Here is a 17,882-nt window from a genome sequence, read left to right on the forward strand (position 1 = left end):
CTACAGATTCAATGCAATCCCTATCTAATCACCAATGGTGTTATTCACAGAATCAAAACAAAACAAAACAAAACAAATCTTAAAATTTACATGGAGACACTGAAGAGCCCGAACAGCCAAAGCAATATTGAGAAAGAAAAACGGAGCTGGAGGAAATCAGGCTCCCTGATTTCAGGCCATGTTACAAAGCTACAGTCATCAAAACAGCACGGTACTGGCACAAAAACAGAAATATAGATCAATGGACAAAGTAAAAACACCAGAAATAAACCCATGAACCTATAGTCAATTAATCTACAACACAGGAAAGCAAGATTATACAATGGAGAAAAGACAGTTTCTTCAATGGTGCTGGAAAACTGGACAGCTACATGTAAAAAAAATGAAACAAACATTCTTTAATATCATACACAAAAATAAGCTCAAAATGGATTAGAGACATAAATGTAAGGCTGGATACTATAAAACTCTGACATAAATCACAACAATATATTTTTTGAGCCCTCTCCTAGAGTAATGGAAATATTAAGTTGATAAAAAAGCTAACTGCAGTTTCAGACTGTGAATTTTAAATCATTATAACTAGACTCAAAACACATCTTCAATCAAAATATTAACCATTACAACATTACAATCAACACATTTTTGCCAACAAGAAATAATTTTATTCCTGTAGCATAAAAAACCATGCTTCACAATTGGACAAACTCTTGGAAAGCATTTTCTGCCTCCTGCTGGCTGTGGGAGTGTTTTCCCAGCAAAAAGTTGTTGAGATGCTTGAAGTAGTAGTAGTCAGTTGGCAAGAGGTCAGGTAAATATGGAGGATGAGGAAAAACTTTGTAGCCCAATTTGTTCAACTTTTGAACTGGTTGTGTGACATGTGGTCAGGTGCTGTCCTGAAGAAGAACTGGGCCCATTCTGTTGACCAATGCCAGCTGCAGGCATGGCAGTGTTCCATGAATTGCATCAGTTTGCTGAGCACACTTCTCAGATGTAATTGGTTTCGCCAGGATCCAAAAAGCTATGGTGGATTAGATGGGCAGCAGACCACCAAACAGTAACCATGACCTTTTTTAGGGGCAAGTTTGGCTTTGGGGAAGGACTCTGGAGCTTCTTCTCAGTCCAACCACTGAGCTGGTCATCACTGGTTGTATAAAATCCACCTTTCGTTGCACCTCATAATCTGATCGAGAAATGGTTCATTGTCGTTGCTTAGGATGAAAGACGACAACACTTTAAAATGATGATTTTTTTGATTTGTGGTCAGCTCATGAGGCACCCACTTATTGAGCTTTCTCACCATTCCAATTTGCTTCAAATGCTGAACCACCACACAATGATCGATGTGGAGTTCTTTGACAATTTCTCATGTAGTTGTAAGAGGATCAACTTTGATGCTGGCTCTCAATTGGTCACTGTCAACTTCCAATGGCCAGCTACTATGCTCCTCACCTTCAAAGCTCTCGTCTCCTTTACAAAAGTTCTTGCACCACCACTGCACTGTATGTGTGTGTTTGTTAGTGGCTTAGCCGTGTCCAACTCTTTGCAACCCCATAGACCACAGCCCATCAGGGCCCTCTGTCCATGAGATTCTCCAGGCAAGAATACTGGAGTGGGTTGCCATTCCCCTCTCCAGAGGATCTTCCCTGACCCGGGGATCAAATGTGGGTCTTTAGGCACTGCAGGCAGATATTTAACATCTGAGTCAATGTAACAACTTAAATGGGAAAAAAAAAATCTGAAGAATATAAACACAAGTATGACTGAATCACTTTCTGTACACTTGAAACTAACAGGACATTGTTAATCAACTATGTCCTAATTTAAAATAATAATTAAAAAATAAAAATCACTAGTGTTTTTCTATATAAAAATAAACAATTTGAAACTTCCTCCTCAATAACCAAAAACAGTATGGTACTGGCATAAAGACAGACTGACCAATGAAACAGAATAAAGAGCCTAGAAATAAACCCTCATATATACAGCCCAAGAATTTCTGACAAGGGTGCCAAGATAATTCAACAGAGAAAGAGCAGCCTTTTCAACAAACAACGTTGGTAAAACTAGATCCTCACATGCAAAACAATGAAGTTGACTCCTCACCTTATACCACATATAAAAATAAAACAGATCAAAGGCTTAAACATGACAGCTAAAACTACAAAAATCTTAAGAAGAAACACAAGAGAACACAAGAGGGAAAAGCTTCATGACAATGTATCTGGCAATAATTTCTTAGGTAACACCAAAAGCACAGGCAACAAAAGCAAAAACAGACAAATGGGGTCATTTCAAACTTACAAATTTCTGTGTAAAGAACACTATTAAGAGAGTGAAAGGACAACCCACAAAATCAGAAAAACAATTTGAAAATCATATATCTGACAAGGGTTTAATATTCTTAACAATTATTTTAAAAAAAACTCCTATAACTCAACAACAAAAAATAAAACTACCTGATTAGGAACGGGCAAGGACTTGAATGGGCTTCCCTGGTGGCTCAGTGGTAAACAATCCACCTGCCAATGTAAGAGACTTGGGTTCGATCCTTGAGTCAGGAAGACCCCCTGGAGAAGGAAATGGCAATCCACTCCAGTATTTCTGCCTGGGGAATCCCATGAATCAGAAGAGCCTGGTGGGCTATAGTCCATGGACATGACGAGTTGGACATGACTTAGCCCTAAACAACAAACGACTTGAATAGACACTTCCAAAAAATATATACAAATGACCAATAAACACATGAGAAGATGCCTAGTATCACTAATCATCAGGGAAATAAAAACCAAAGCCACAATGAGATACCATTTCACTCATTAGAATGGCTCTATAAAAAAAAAATACAAAAACCTAGAAAATAATTGTTGGTGAGGATGTGGAGTAACTGGAACCCTTGTGTACTTCTAGTGGGAATATAAAATAGTGTAGCTACTGTGGAAAAGAGTATGGTGGTTCCTCAAAAAATTAAACATTTTTTGTTGGTATTGGTAATGGCATATTGGTAATGACCAATATATCCAAAAGAATTAAAAGCAGGGACTCAAAAAAGGTACTTGTACACATACGTTCATAGTAGCATTATTCACAATGGTCAAAAGGGGGAAGAAACCCAAACGTCCACTGAGAGACATACAGATTAACAAAATGTGCTACACACATACATACAATGGGCTATTATTCACCTTTAAAAAGGAAGGACACATGCCATAATGTGAATGAAACTTGAAGACATTATGCTGAGTTAAACTGGTCACAAGAGGACAAATACTGGATCACTCCACTTACCTGAGGTATCTGGAGTACTCAATTTCATAGAGACAGAAAGAACAGTGGTACCAGGGGCTCTGGAGTACTCAATTTCATAGAGACAGAAAGAACAGTGGTACCAGGGGCTCAGAAGGAGGGTATTGTATTGGAAATTATTATCTAATGAGTACAAAGTTTCAGTCTAGGAAAACGAAAAACATTCTGGAGATGGATGGTAGTGACGATCACATAACCAGTGAATGTACTTAATGTCACTGAACCGTGCATTTAAAAATGGTTAAAATGGTTACAAATGGTAAAAACGGTTCATTTTAAACTAAAATGGAATAAAAGATCCCAACAGTATAAAAATTCAAGTATTTAAAAATAAATTTTAAAAATACACAAGATTGGGACTTCCGTGGTGGTCCAGTGGTTAGGAATTCACCTTGTGATTCAGGGGATGGATCCCAAGACAGGGAACTAAGATCCCACACGCCGAAGAGCAACTAAGCCTGCATATGTCAACTACTGGGCCCTCACGCCACAACTACAGAATCTGTGTACCACAAAGAGAGATCCCACAGGCTGCAACCAAGACCCAACACAGCCAAATAAATACTTAAAAAAAAAAAAAAAGGATCTTTAAGAAAAAATTACAGAGGTTCAAATAGTGTTATAAAGATGTCAAGTCTCCTTAAGTTAATCAATACATTAAATCCTGTCTCAATTTAAAAAAAAGTTTTGGAGACACAATGAAGAGGTGCTAACATGACCAAATACTAGGCACTAAAGTTCATTTCATAAAGATAATTATGTAACAAATAGGCAAGAAAATACTGAAAACAATGGAGAGATGTTAATCCTATCCTACACAGATAATAGAGTTATAGTGCTTATAAAATTTAATACTAAAGATGGACACTAAAATTGGAGTAGCTGAATGGACAGACTAGAGAGAACAGAAGCAGCAACAAATCTGAGAATTTGATAAGTAACAATTAAGGGTAGCATTCAAACCAGGAGGAAAAATTAGGAGGAAAAGGATTAGTTAATAAACTTTCCATTTGGAAGGAAAAAAACAGAAGCTCACTGATAACTGAAAGCCACCTCACTTTTTACAACCAAGCTTCTATATATTAAAAAAAAACCCAAAAAAACAGAAGTCATAAAGGTAAAAATTAAAAAATTTATTCACGGAGACTGCTAGCTGCCTACCCTATCTTCAGATTTCTCTACTTTCTTGTTTTTAAAACTAAAATTGTATATATTTAAGGTGTACATGAGTGGGCTTCCTTGGTGGCTCAATGGTAAAGAATCCATCTTCCAATGCAGGAGACACGGGTTCAATCCCTGGGTTAGGAAGATCCCCTGAAGTAGGAAATGGCAACCAACTCCAGTACTCTTGCCTGGAGAATCCCATGGACAGAGGAGGCTGGCGGGCTACAGTCCATGGGATCGCGAAAGAGTTAGGCATGATTTAGCAACTAAACAACAAGGTGTATATGATTGTTTGACATATATTCTCACACATGGATAAATAACTATTACAGTCAAGCTAATTCACCAACCTAAAAAGCTTCTGCACAGCAAAGAATAATCAATCGAATAAGATGACAACTTAATGGAATGAGTGGAAATATTTACAAATACATATCTGATAAAAGGTTAATATATAAAACATAAAAAAGAACTCTCACAACACTAAAAAGACACACCCAATTAAAAAACAGGCAAAGATTTTGATCATACATTTTCCCAAAGAAGACATACAAAAGGGCACCAAGTATGTGGAAGATACTCAAAATCACTGATGAGCAGGCTTTCCAGGTGGCACTAGTGGTAAAGAACCCACCTGCCAATGCAGGAGATGTAAGTAACACGGGTTTGATCCCCGGGTCAGAAAAATCCCCTGGAGGATATGACAACCCACTCCAGTATTCCTGCCTAGAGAATCCCATGGACAGAGAAGCCTGATGGGTTATAGCCACAGAGTCACAAAGGGTTGGACATGACTGAAGCAACTTAGCATGCACTGATTATCAGGGAAATGCAAATCAACCACAATGAGGTACTACCCTGTACTTCTCAGGATTGTTGCTATTGTTCAGTCGCTCAGTTGTGTCCAACTCTTTGCAACCCCATGGACTGCAGCATGCCAGGCCTCCCTGTACATCACCATCTCCCGAAGCCTGCTCAAACTCATGTCCATTGAGTCGGTGACGCCAACCCTCTCATCTTCTGTCACCCCCTTATCCTCCCGCCCTCAATCTTTCTCAGCAGCAGGGTCTTTTCCAATGAGTCGGCTCTTTGCGTCAGATGGTCAAACTAGCTGAGCTTCAGTATCAGTCCTTCCAATGAATATTCAGGGTTGATTTCCTTTAGGACTAACTGGTTTGATCTCCTTGCTGTCCAAGGGACTCTCAAGAGTCTTCTCCAGCACCATAGTCTGAAGGCATCAAATCTTCAGCACTCAGCCTTTTTCATTGTCCAGCACTCACATCCATACATGACTACTGGAAAAACCATAGCTTTCGCTATACAGACCTTTGAAAGAAAATTTTAATTTCAAGGCTGCAGTCACCATCCACAGTGATTTTGGACTCCAAGAAAATAAAGTCTGTCATTGTTTCCATTGTTTCCCCATCTATTTGCCATGAAGTGATGGGACCAGATGTCATGATCTTCATTTTTTGAATGTTGAGTTTTAAGCCAGCTTTTTCACTCTCCTCTTTCACCTTCATCAACAGGCTCTTTAATTCCTCTTTGCTTTCTGCCATAAAGGTGGTATCATCTGCATATCTGAGGTTATTGATATTTCTCTCCACAACCTTGATTCTAGCTTGTGCTGCATCCAGCCCAGCATTTCACATGATGTACTCTGCATATACGTTAAATAAGCAGTGTGACAATATACAGCCTTGACGTACTTCTTTCTCAATTTGGAACCCGTCTGTTGTTTCGTGTCCAGTTCTAACTGTTGCCTCCTGACCTGCATACAGGTTTCTCAGGAGGCAGGTCAGGTGGTCTGGTATTCACATCTCTAAGAATTTTCCACAGTTTGTCGTAATCTACACTTGTCAGGATGGCTACTACTAAAAAAAAGATTTTTTTAAGAAAAGAACAAGTGTTGGTGAGAAATGTAGAGAAAACAAAGCCCTTGTGCACTGTTGGTGGGAATGTAAATTGGTAATGTCATTATGGAAAATGGTACTATATATTTTATAGTACCCAAACTATTATATGATCCAGGGGCCCTCTTAGTATACACCCAAAGGAAATGAAATCAGTACGTTTAAGAGATACGTGTGCTCCTGTGTTCACTGCAGCACTATTCACAATAACTTCACAAAAACAACTTAAGTGTCCATCAAAGGAAGAATGGATAAAGAAACTGTGAGATATATATATATATATTACATATATACGTATTTTATCCACAATGAAACTGCTCAGCCTTAAAAAATGAAAGTGATCCTGCCACTTGCAACAACATGGATGATTCTCCAATTTCATACTAACAGCACAGTTTTGTTTGATGCTACAACTACATTTCTCAGTCCATCTTACATACAGAGGTGACCAAATAACATATCTGGCAAATACAATATAAGCAAGGGAAGAAGGTAGAGTCTCACACATAATAGAATGTACAACAAAACAAATGATTTTCACGTATTAGACTGGCAAAATTTTAAGTTTAGCAAAAACCACTGTTATTAGGAAGTAGCTATTAAAATTTTAAAATGCATACATCTTTATCTTAAAAGGACTTTCTCTCTACCTTTGTCTTCTTCTTACCCACCCCATCTGTCTTTTTATTCATTACATAAAACTTCCTTCTCCAATTCAGGACCATCTATTTACTTTCACTAAAAACTGCTTTCAGTTTTTCTCAGTTTACTGAAACTGTTTTTTCTAAAATGTCAAACATCAAGTTCAATACCCTCTTTTCAGTTCTCAACTTCCTACACCTCTCTGTAGCATTTCATTTGGCACTACAGACACTCCCCTTCTTAAATGCTCTGCTCTTATGGCTTTGAAACTATACAGTGGGTCTCCTATCTCTCCTATTTCATTTGTCTTCCACCTATCAAGAGGAAGTTTGTTTTTTAGGTTTCTATCCTTTATCATGATACCTTTATACTCTTTCCTTAGGCAATCTCAGCCACACCAGTGGATCTAATTACTAACCTTATTACATATAATAATTATCATATCTATGCCTCTGCCCCTGAACCATATCAAATTTCCCCCTTGAATTATCAATCGTTAACACTTATACACCATGTTCAACATTTATACACCATGTTCTTTAACTTACTGAGTTACAGAACTCAATGTTCTTTAATATTGAGACAATGTTCTCAACCTATTGTCTATTTCAAACCTATCATCCTACTCCCCCAACATCAACTTTTTCCTGTTATTTTCTATCCTGGCATGCCCTGTGCCCTCTAAGTTACCCAATTAACTTTGTTATAAATACCAATATGGTAAATTAAAAATCCTCAATTCTAACATCTAGTAATTTAAAGAACAAAACTATCATATCCAGATGCCTATGGACGTACACTTACAGAATCCAAATCAGTAAAACAATTAGCTCACTGGTTCATTATCAGTACACAAATGCTACTTGTATTTCTAATTACCAGCAATAGTTCAATTTATTTTAAATAAATTGAATAGAAAATACCTACATTTTATTTTTAGCTTTATTTAGATATATTATAATTATATTATAAAATATCTATTATCTATTATGTTATGTATTATCTATACCTAATATATAATTATACATTAAATTATAAAATATCTATATTTTATTGTATTGAGTATAACATACCTATATAGAGTATAAAATTTCTATAAGATCTAACAAAGATGTACAAGACCTAACTGCAAAAAACATAAAACTTTATTAAGCAATAAATGAATTTAGAAATATGCCCTGTTCATGGGAATACTCTATATCATAAATATATCTATTTTCCCTAATCTTATCTACACTTCCCAGTATAATTTCAATTAAAATCCTAATAGATTTTTTTAATAGAACATGATTTTAAAACATATATGGAAGAGCAAGAGTAGTCAAGACACTCCTAAGACTAGGTTGCCCTCCCCAAAGCAAGACTTTTTACAGAGCCACAGTAAATAAGACATATGACATGGGAAAAAGGATAAATTATCCAATGGAACAAAACAGAGAACCTAGACCCCCAAAACACAGTTTATCTACATATAATTTTGCTTATAAGACAGGTAGCAACACAAATCACTAGAGGAAGAAGAAACTATTCAACAAGGGGGTTAAAACTACTAAATATTTATGTGGAAAACAGTGAAATGGATCAAACAAAAATCAATTCCAGGTGAATTAAAGATTTAGGTACAAAATGCAAACCTTTAAAACGTTCAGAAGAAAAAAAAAAGACTGATGGAAAAGTCTCTCTCTTTGGGGTAAGTAAGCCAAAACATCCTGAAAAAATGAAAACTGTGAACCACAAAAAGGCGGATATATCATACTAAAATTAAGAACTTATACTCGTCAAAATAAAGAATAAAAAAAAAAAGACAAGCCACAACCAGGAGAAGGTACAGGCAACACATACATTCAAAAAATACACAGAATTACAAGAAATTTCTACAAATAATAAAAGATAAACCACCCAATAGAAAAATGGCCAAACATTTCATACAATAGAAAACACAGATGGCCAATAAATATGAAAAGATGTTTGAACACATTTTCAGGGAAATATAACCTCACTGAAATAACTGTATACTCACTAGATAGGTAAAAATTCAGAAAAATGAGAATATCAAGTTTTGAAGAGACAAATTAATGGAAAATCTCATGCACGGCTCATAGGAGTACAAAATGATTTGACTTTGGAAAATAATTTGATCTTGAACATTACATATCTTATTTTCCATAAATTCCACTCTTCAAACTACTTTTGAGAAATGTTTGCTTATATACACCAGAAGAGATATACACCAGAGAGCATTTGAAATTGCTGATCAGCTCTTTCTTGAAACTATTGTCTTCCATTAACTGATATGATCTCACTCCCTTGTGTTTACTCCTTTCTTACCATTCCTTCTCAATCTCTTTTTTTGTCTTTATACTCTCTAAATATTTGAATACCCTATCTTTCAGGTCCTTCAATCTTCATTTGTCTTGCTGGACGATCTCATCCAGTCCCATGGCTTTATCATCCACAGGCTCCAAACTCTACCCAGAATTGCCAGAGTTTTATATTATCTAAATAACCTATTCAACATTGCCACTCAAAGGTCTTGGAGTGTAGAAGTCATTCATGTTGTTCTCCTTTCCAGCACTGCAGTTCCCTATCTACTCTGAAATAAGGTGTGACCATATGACCAAGTATGGTCAATAAAATGCAAGCAAAACAGAACTCTCTTAAAGTAATACTAGTCATCTATCTGTAATCTCAAAGTTAACATGGCCAAAGAGAATACCACCTGTACTTCTCCGAATCTTTCCACATCTCAGCAAATGGTACCATCATCTATCCTTTGCTCAGACCATATATACGAGTCATTCTAATTCTTTTCTATCCCTCAACTCCAGACAAATTTATCATTAAGTTCTGTGACTTTGCTTTCAATGTAGTATTATATCCAAGTTTCTCACCACCTCCACTGCTATTATCCTAGTCTCAGCCACACTATTTTTGATACCATAGTGGAAAACTATTCTTCTATCTAGTTCCCTCATTTCCAATCTCCTTACCATGCCCTAAGGCCCTATACCATCTGCTTCTGCTTACCTCTCTGACCTCTCTCTCTCGGTATCCAAAGATAATCCAACCACATGTACCTTCTGTAATTGTACGAATATGCCATGCCCAAGGTCTTCACATTGACGGAGGAGCCTGGTGGGCTACAGTCCATGGGGTCGCAAAGAGTCGGACACGACTGAGCGACTTCACTTCACTTCACTTCACTTCGTCTATCTGGCCTATCTTTTCTAATCATTCAGATCTCTGCTCAAATGTGACCTCCCCAGAGAGGCTTTCCTCGTCACTCTACTTAAAATACAATAAATTCCAGGCATTTTACAGGTTAGTCACAAATTTACTGCTCCAAATTCATTCTTCGGTGTCTACTCTGCAAATATGGAGCTGAGTCTTAAGTATCTTTATTTTTTGTCAAGATGTTAAGCTTTGTCATAGAAGATACTAGACAGATACTTGAAGAGGAAGGGGCTTCCCCTCCTAGTTCCAGTGTGAACTTAGCATGTTCCTGCTGTGTAGGTTCCCCAGCACATAGCTCTCGCAGGGCATGGACAGCGGCAGCACCCTAAGGCCAGCAGCTTCCCCCAACACTTTCTTTCCTTTGGGAGGCTTCAAATTGGGAGTAGCTCTGGCCAGACATCTCCCCATGAACAGCTTTCTTGGGTACTCAGGAGCATAGACAGATAAGCATATTCTTAAAGGTTTAGATAATAAATATTTTAGGCTTGCAGGTCATAAAGTCAGAACTCTGCCCCTGTAACAAGAAAGCAACTACAGTCAATAAGTAAATCCAGGGAGCTTGGCTGTATTCCAAATAAACTTTACTTATAAAACAGATGGTTGGCTCACAGACCATAATCTGCCAACCCTTGCCCTAAAAGGCATCTTTCCCACAAGTTCTGAAGGATGGATTTCTGGTAAGTTCCAAGAGTGTGGTATCAGTGACTTCTCTGCCATTCAGTGAGATAGCGGATGGAGATAGTCTGTCTCCAACAAGGTCTCAGAACTTGGGGGAAAGGCCTCTTACTTGGGCACTGGATCTTAAGCCTACCAGTGATGGTTGCTTCTTAAAACTACTATTCTTATATTCTTTAGAGTTTTCTTTGGTCTCATTCTCCTGATATAGTTAGTTAATCCTATTAAACTTTCCTCTGTTCAAAATACTTGTGACTTCTGTCTCCTAATTAAACTCTGAGACATTCTCCTTATGCTGCTTTATTTTGTTACTTATCACTAACTGAAATTATATTACTATAGTATTTGTGTTTGCTTACTTTTTAATTATCAGTGTCCTTCATTAAAATGCAAGCTCCATAAAGGCTGCTAGTTTTTCCACTACTGAGTGAATTCCTACTACCTAGGCACACTGTCTTATCCTAACAGATTCACAACTACTACTTGGGAGTGACTGAATGATGAGTCTTTGGTCACCGTGGACCAAATTTTATTTTTATAATTTCAACTCTTGGATTATATATAACAAATGAAAAGATGAATGCCTCGTTTATATCTGCTCTCTCTCTCAAACACACACAACTCTAACTCACTCATATTGTTCTGTGTCTCTGTTTATGGTACTCCTTCAGCATCTACTTCAAAATTAGTAAATAAGCTCTTTGAATGCAAAAATTCCACCTTACGGCTGTTTAAACTTGTGAAGTTTAAGCAATGTAACACAGAACTCTCCTGATACGTTTTACAAGGTACAAAAAGCCACTACTACTTAGAAGGGTGGGAAGGATGGTAGCCTCTCTTTAGACCTTACCTAAAGTTTCCAAAGAGTAGTAACAACTGTTTCTGCTAAGATTGGTACTCTTGGTTAAAAATGTCCAAAATACTTTTAATAATAATACAATACTTCAGCCCCATTATTTTAAGTTTTCAAAACAGAAATTGGTATTATTTTTTAAACAACCAGTCTATAATTTCTTAATGTTTACCAATCATTCCTTGTGAGTCTCTAGCTCATTCTCCCTTGCATGCGTGCATGCTAAGTCGCTTCAGTTGTGTCCAACTCTTTGCGATCCTATGGGCTGCAGCCTGCCAGGCTCCCTGACAATGGGATGCTCCAGGCAAGAATACTGGAGTGGGTTGCCATGCCTTTCTCCAGGGGATCTTCCCGACCCCAGGGATTGAACCTGTGTCTCTTTTGTCTCCTACATTGGCAGGCGGGGTTCTTCACCACTAGCACTGCCTGGGAAGTCCCATTCTCTCTTACATATACAATAAAAAAGTACTTGCCAGTGAATCCGTCAACTTTTCTGTAGGCTCATCTAAAGTGTATTTAACCTCTATTCTGTCATATTTGTGGCCTTTCTTGTTTTCACTGGAGAATACTGTAATAATACAATGTTTGCTGGGAAGTTCAAAACAATACCATAGTAAATCTAAGGATCTATTGTTCAAATTCATCCAAAACAAGTAGGAGACACTGGACAAATTTTAGTTTTGCTTCATTTCCCTCCTATTTTCGTTGATTTGTTTCTGCTGACTTGAGATGGATAGGGAAATAGAAACTGCCATAGGGAACAAAAAGGTGGAACAGATGAGTAAGAAGTCTTTGGTGGAAATCACTTCTTGGTATTCTCAAGCACCTGAAGATCTGAGACAAAGCCAACAACCCTGGTAAAACAATGACCTCCAGTTCTTTCCTTTTCTAATACTGCTTCACTTCAACATACACTGAGTATCATGTATCAGTAACAGTAAAGGCTGTTCCTCACTATCAATGGCAAGAACTTCCATTCAACTTCCACAACCTCTTGTCCCTGAATATCAAGTTTCCCCAGTTGCTACCAAGCTAAACCTGTGCTTTCTGTTTACGGCTCTGTCACATTTAAAAGTTTTAATTTGTCCAACAATACTATCTCTGTCCTTGATTCTGATAACAGACTTCCTATCAGAGCCAAAATAGCTACAGAAAACTTTGAAGTTAAAGGAAATGTAAGAACAAACAAAAAAGAAAGGAAAAAGAAATATCAATGAGGAACTTTGGGGGATGTACAATTTCTACTGAGTCTATAACAATATAATTTTGATTGGTGAGAGTATTATATTTTTTTAATTAATGACATGAATGGGGATATTTCATTTTTGTTATATTACAAATTCCAAGGAAAATTAAAGCTATGTAAGTCTTCAGGAATATTAAGACAAACTTTTCAAACTGCAGTTGGTAAGAGTTTTCTCTCCTTGCCTTATACTCAAGCTAGAGAAGTAAATTATTTTCCACAAGTGAAAACAATTGCATGAAAGACTGCCTGGTTTCCAAAACATCTGCTATTTCTAAAAAGTCTTAATATGATTTTCACTCAGATAGTATAAATGCTAAATTACCTCAACAGAAGTCCAGCAAAACAAGTTTGAAGGAAACCAGAAACAACCATAAATAGCAACTTTTAAAAGATGAGAGTAAATTATTTTGGTTTTTCCATCTAGCATCATTGTTCAATTAAAGTTTTACCTTTCATTGTTAACACTGTTTTTGGAAAGATCTGTGGGAGTGTAAGACAGCTTTCCTAAGCTTAGCCCTAGACAACATTAATCCAGAATTGTCCACTGACTTGTGAAAGTAACATTTTGATATAAAACTAAATATTCTAACAACTTGTATTACGTGCAGTGCTACTGATGGAAAATGATCTGGGAGATCAGAAATCTATATTAGAACCCTACCTCCAATAATGGTTGACTTTGTATTTACAGATAAAATAATCTAACCTACCTAAGTCTCAATCCTCATCTATATAATAATGAGACTAAACCAGATGATCTTTTAAGATTCTTTTCAAGCATCTTTCTACCTTTATCTTTCCTACCACTTCCTCTACATAGTCCATGGATTTCACTGCTTCATCAAACATTAAGCACCTACTGTGTCCCTTGGCACAGATACTGTTCCCTTCCCTCACTGAATTTATGTTTTAATTGTCCCACCATGTATTAGAAAATGAGTAGCTAAAAAAGAAGCTTCGACTTAATGGGAAAACTAAGAATGATTTTTAAGTGGTTTATTTGGCTTAGAATTCATAAAATGATGCTTTTATGGATTAGTATGAAATTCTACGGGGGCTCCCCAGGTGGAGTAGTGGTAAAGAATCTGCCTGCCAATGCAGGAGACGTGGATTTGATCTCTGGGTCGAATCAGGAAGATCCCCCGGAGTAGGAAATGGCAACCCGATTCAGTATTCTTGCCTGGAAAATTCCAATGGACAGAGGAGCCTGAACGGCTGCAGTCCAGGGGTCACAAACAGTCAGACATGACTGAGCGACTGAGTACCAGCAGCATTAAACTCTACACATTTGACACTGCCCCCCAAAAAACATTATTAAAATATTCTGGCTAATGCAAATCTATTAGACCTGCCACTGACATAATACGCCTTAATTAAGACCAATTACCAATATATTTAGGTACCATTTCTTGGCAATAGAAACAAGACACGTCCAAGACAAATAGGTGTGATAAAGTCAGCCGGGAGTGGGGAGACTCTCAGTTCAATCTCTTACATGCACAAGGCTGAGTAGCAGCAGTCGGTGCTGATCCATCCTTGTCAACTTTTAATCCTTATGACTGATGAAAAGCATGAGACGTATGTTTATTTTTAAGTGTATACTGGTGGCTGGCTTCCTTATTTTCACCCCTTCTTTTTACAATTGCACAGAATTCATCAAATGTTTTATATACAATATCCAGTTCATGATACTGACCTTGAGGAAAATTAAGTCCTAGAGAGAGATAAAGAAAAGGAACAAATGACAGCAATATAAGGCAGAATATGGTATATTGGGTAGCCAAAACTCAACATACTGCCCTCTGTCAAGATGAAAGTAAATAATAAAACTGAAAATAGAGGAAAGAAATAAAGAAGGGAGCAAGAGGTTAAGATAACATTTACTCAGCACCTAACAGGTGTCAGGCACTGTGCAGGTAGTTTTCACTTACTCTTTTCCAGACCTCTAAAACAAGGTAATATCCAAAACAGATGAGTATCTATGGTAAGGGAACTCCACTCCCCTTCACAAAACGATTCCATAGCCTAATATTCTAACGCAAACGCTCTGTTTATGTAATAAACATTCTAATTAGAATCAGTATGTGGAACTAGAGGGGGGTCTTGGAGCAACTAGGTAAACCATTCATCAGACACTTGGGCCAGATGAGATAAGCAGCCTGTTTAGTGGCAGAACTGGGATCAAACCAATTATCAAGGCATCTATATACTACACTGCAGGCAACTGTTTAGTGAAATTTAGTGATTCGTTTTTGTTCACTATGTTACTCAGCACCTGTCTATTGGCACTTTTATTAAAATAATTATTTAAAAAATCCATTTACACAAATGGCTCAGAATCTTCAAAGAATAATGTGTCATCTTCTATAACACGGTATTTTTTAAACCTACTGATAAGCAATGCCGTCCTCACAATGATCTCAGATGCGAGGCAGGCTGTGTGTCTGTTTTCAGGGACGAGAATCAGGTCGCGGAGGTGAAGACTGCCTCGCAGAAACCCCGCGTCGAAGATCCCGGCCGGGCTGCCCGGCCCCCAGCGAGCCGCAGCCCGCGAGGACGGAGGATGAGTGTGCAGTAACGTGGCTCCCGCGCCCTGGGCTCTCCGGCCGCCCTGGCTCCGCCGGGCCGGTTCCGAACGCCGCCCGGGTCGGACCGTTACGGGGTCTCCCGGGCCGCGGGGCCCCGCGCGGGCTGCCCCTCCCCCACCGCGGCCTGAGCCCGCGGCGCCGGCCGGGACCCCCGCGGCTCCCCGCGCGAACAATACCGGGGTCCCCCGCGAGGCCGCACGCCGAGGCCCGCGCCACCCCGCCGCCCCCCGCGCCGCGGGCCCTCACAGAGGGCGTCGAGCCGCAGGCCGCGAGGGACAGCCCCGCGTGAGAGAGCGAGAGAGGAGGACGTTAGTCAGGGGGTTCGGAGGCCGCGGTGCCCTCACCCTTACCTGACTCCAGGTGATAAACTCGTTGGTGTGCGTTTCCTCCACAAGCGTCCACAGCTTGCTAAGGAAAGCCGGCACGTTCGAACTCTGCTTCATTGTTAACGAGGCGCAGGAATTCCAAATTCTACACCGAAACGCGGCGATAGCGGCGGAGGCGGCGGCGGCAGCGGCGGCGGCGGCAGCTGCTGCCCGAGAACGCCCACAACGCAGGCGCAGCAGCTCCCGGGCCCCGCCCCCTCCCCGGCCCCGCCAGGCGCGCTGTGAGGCGGGGTGGCCCGGCAGCCGCACGTGACGGACAAGTCTCCAGCTCGGCCCGTGCGCACTGGTCCCGCGCGGGTCCCGTTCCCGGCCAATGCCAGGAGCCGACCGCACAACAGAGAAGAGCGATTGGATGCTGCAGACGGGGAGGGGTGGGAGCAAAACGGGGGCGCTGCCCTCTCATTCGCCCTTTATATGGGAGCTCTCGCCTTAGCGGACCTTGGGCTTGGGGGATTGTGTTTGGTTGTTTTATGTGGGAGCATCTTTGGGTGTTTGGGCTGTGACTGGAAGGCTACACAAAGTCCTCAGGAGCCTTTGAGTCATAAGTTTGGTACGCAAAGTTGTAGGCTGCGCTAGTCAGGCAGGAGGAAGTGTAATAATTCACATAGGGAAAAAAACAGCTTTCAGGCATGACTTGCTAGGCCCCAAATTGTCTTAAAAATAACGACCCTTTTCCTTAAATTTTCATCAGGAAAAAAAAGTTCCTTTAAAATACGTTTATCAAAAATAGGAATTTAAATAACACACTCTTTACTGAGCATGTATTGCAGTGATCCAAGAACTGTAATAGGCAGCTTACATGTTTAATTCAACAGACACAGAATGCCCATATGTGCCCAAGGTAAAAAGAAATAGTATCATTTATTCTCTTTTAATCGTTTAAAATAATTGTTCCTGTAGGTACTTTACAGATACATTCTTAAAACAATTGTTCCTGTATGTCCTTTACAGATTTGGTATGGTGGAAAAAATATTAGGCAAGGAGTCAGCATATGAGTTTAGACCCAGTTTCAAGGACACATTAGTGGATATTTAATTACACTAGTAGTGTGTGTAATTTAGGCAATCTGTTACTCTGTCTGTTCCAATCTTTCTCTTATCCTCATTGGGAATAAAACTCTCTTTTCACCCCTGTAAGGTAACATCGATAACATAATAGGTGTGAAAATACTTTGAAAATATAAAGGATTGTACAGAATTTTTAAATTTTTTTTATCAAAGTCAAAATGTGAATAAAAGAATGTACAAACAAGTTGGAGATAATGAACATTTTATAAGTAATTCAATGTAGAATTGTTTTTCTTCCTGGATACATGTAATTTAATACAAGAAAAAATAAAATACATATAATTTCCAACAAACATATATTTATTGAAATTTGTTATTATGTTTAGCAATTATCTGTTTGCTAAAACAAAATCAGATGTGTGGAGGGAGATATCCAATAAATGAAATATTTTATGAGCATTTATATAAGGGAACTTTCTAGGTGGCACCAGCGGTAAAGAACCTGCCTGCCAATGCAGGAGACATAGCTGGTGCGGATTCGATTCCTGGGTTGGGAGGATCCCTGGAGGAGGGAATGGCAACCCACTCCAGTATCCTTGCCAGGAGAATCCCATGGACAGAAGAGCCTGGCAGGCTCATGTCCATAGGTTGCAAAGAGTCACACATGACTGAAGCAACTTAGCACAGCACATATATGCCCAGGGATTTACATATATCATTCAGTCCTCACAACAATCCAGTGCAGTAGGCCTTATTATCCCATTTTTCCAATGAACATTCTGAGACTCAAAAGCAAATTTACCTGTATCACAGCTAGTGAACAAGAGTGGGTATTTACACCCAGGCTTTATAGAGTTCGAAATTCCT

General features: G+C 39.0%; 1 protein-coding gene across 14 annotated transcripts in view; it reads right to left on the minus strand.

The window, feature by feature from the left end:
* HSF2 (heat shock transcription factor 2) overlaps positions 1-16,169 on the minus strand; it is a 37,388-nt gene extending 21,219 nt beyond the window's left edge. For 6 of the 14 annotated variants that reach the window (XR_014065210.1, XM_081529413.1, XM_081529412.1 and 3 more), the window contains exon 1: positions 15,972-16,169. Coding sequence is in view for 5 of the 14 variants with exons in the window: in XM_081529413.1 (XP_081385539.1) it covers positions 15,972-16,064 (93 nt within the window). In the remaining 9 variants the exon portion in view is untranslated. Of the gene's footprint in view, positions 1-14,729; positions 14,753-14,964; positions 15,038-15,424; positions 15,748-15,971 lie in introns of those variants that run through there. The other 8 variants (XM_081529423.1, XM_081529418.1, XM_081529414.1 and 5 more) reach the window with 3 other exon arrangements.
* Positions 16,170-17,882: the final 1,713 nt, after the last annotated feature.

This window comes from Giraffa tippelskirchi, chromosome 9 (genome assembly GCF_054371585.1).
Source record: "Giraffa tippelskirchi isolate mGirTip1 chromosome 9, T2T-mGirTip1v1.2.pri, whole genome shotgun sequence".
Lineage (NCBI taxonomy): Eukaryota > Metazoa > Chordata > Mammalia > Artiodactyla > Giraffidae > Giraffa > Giraffa tippelskirchi.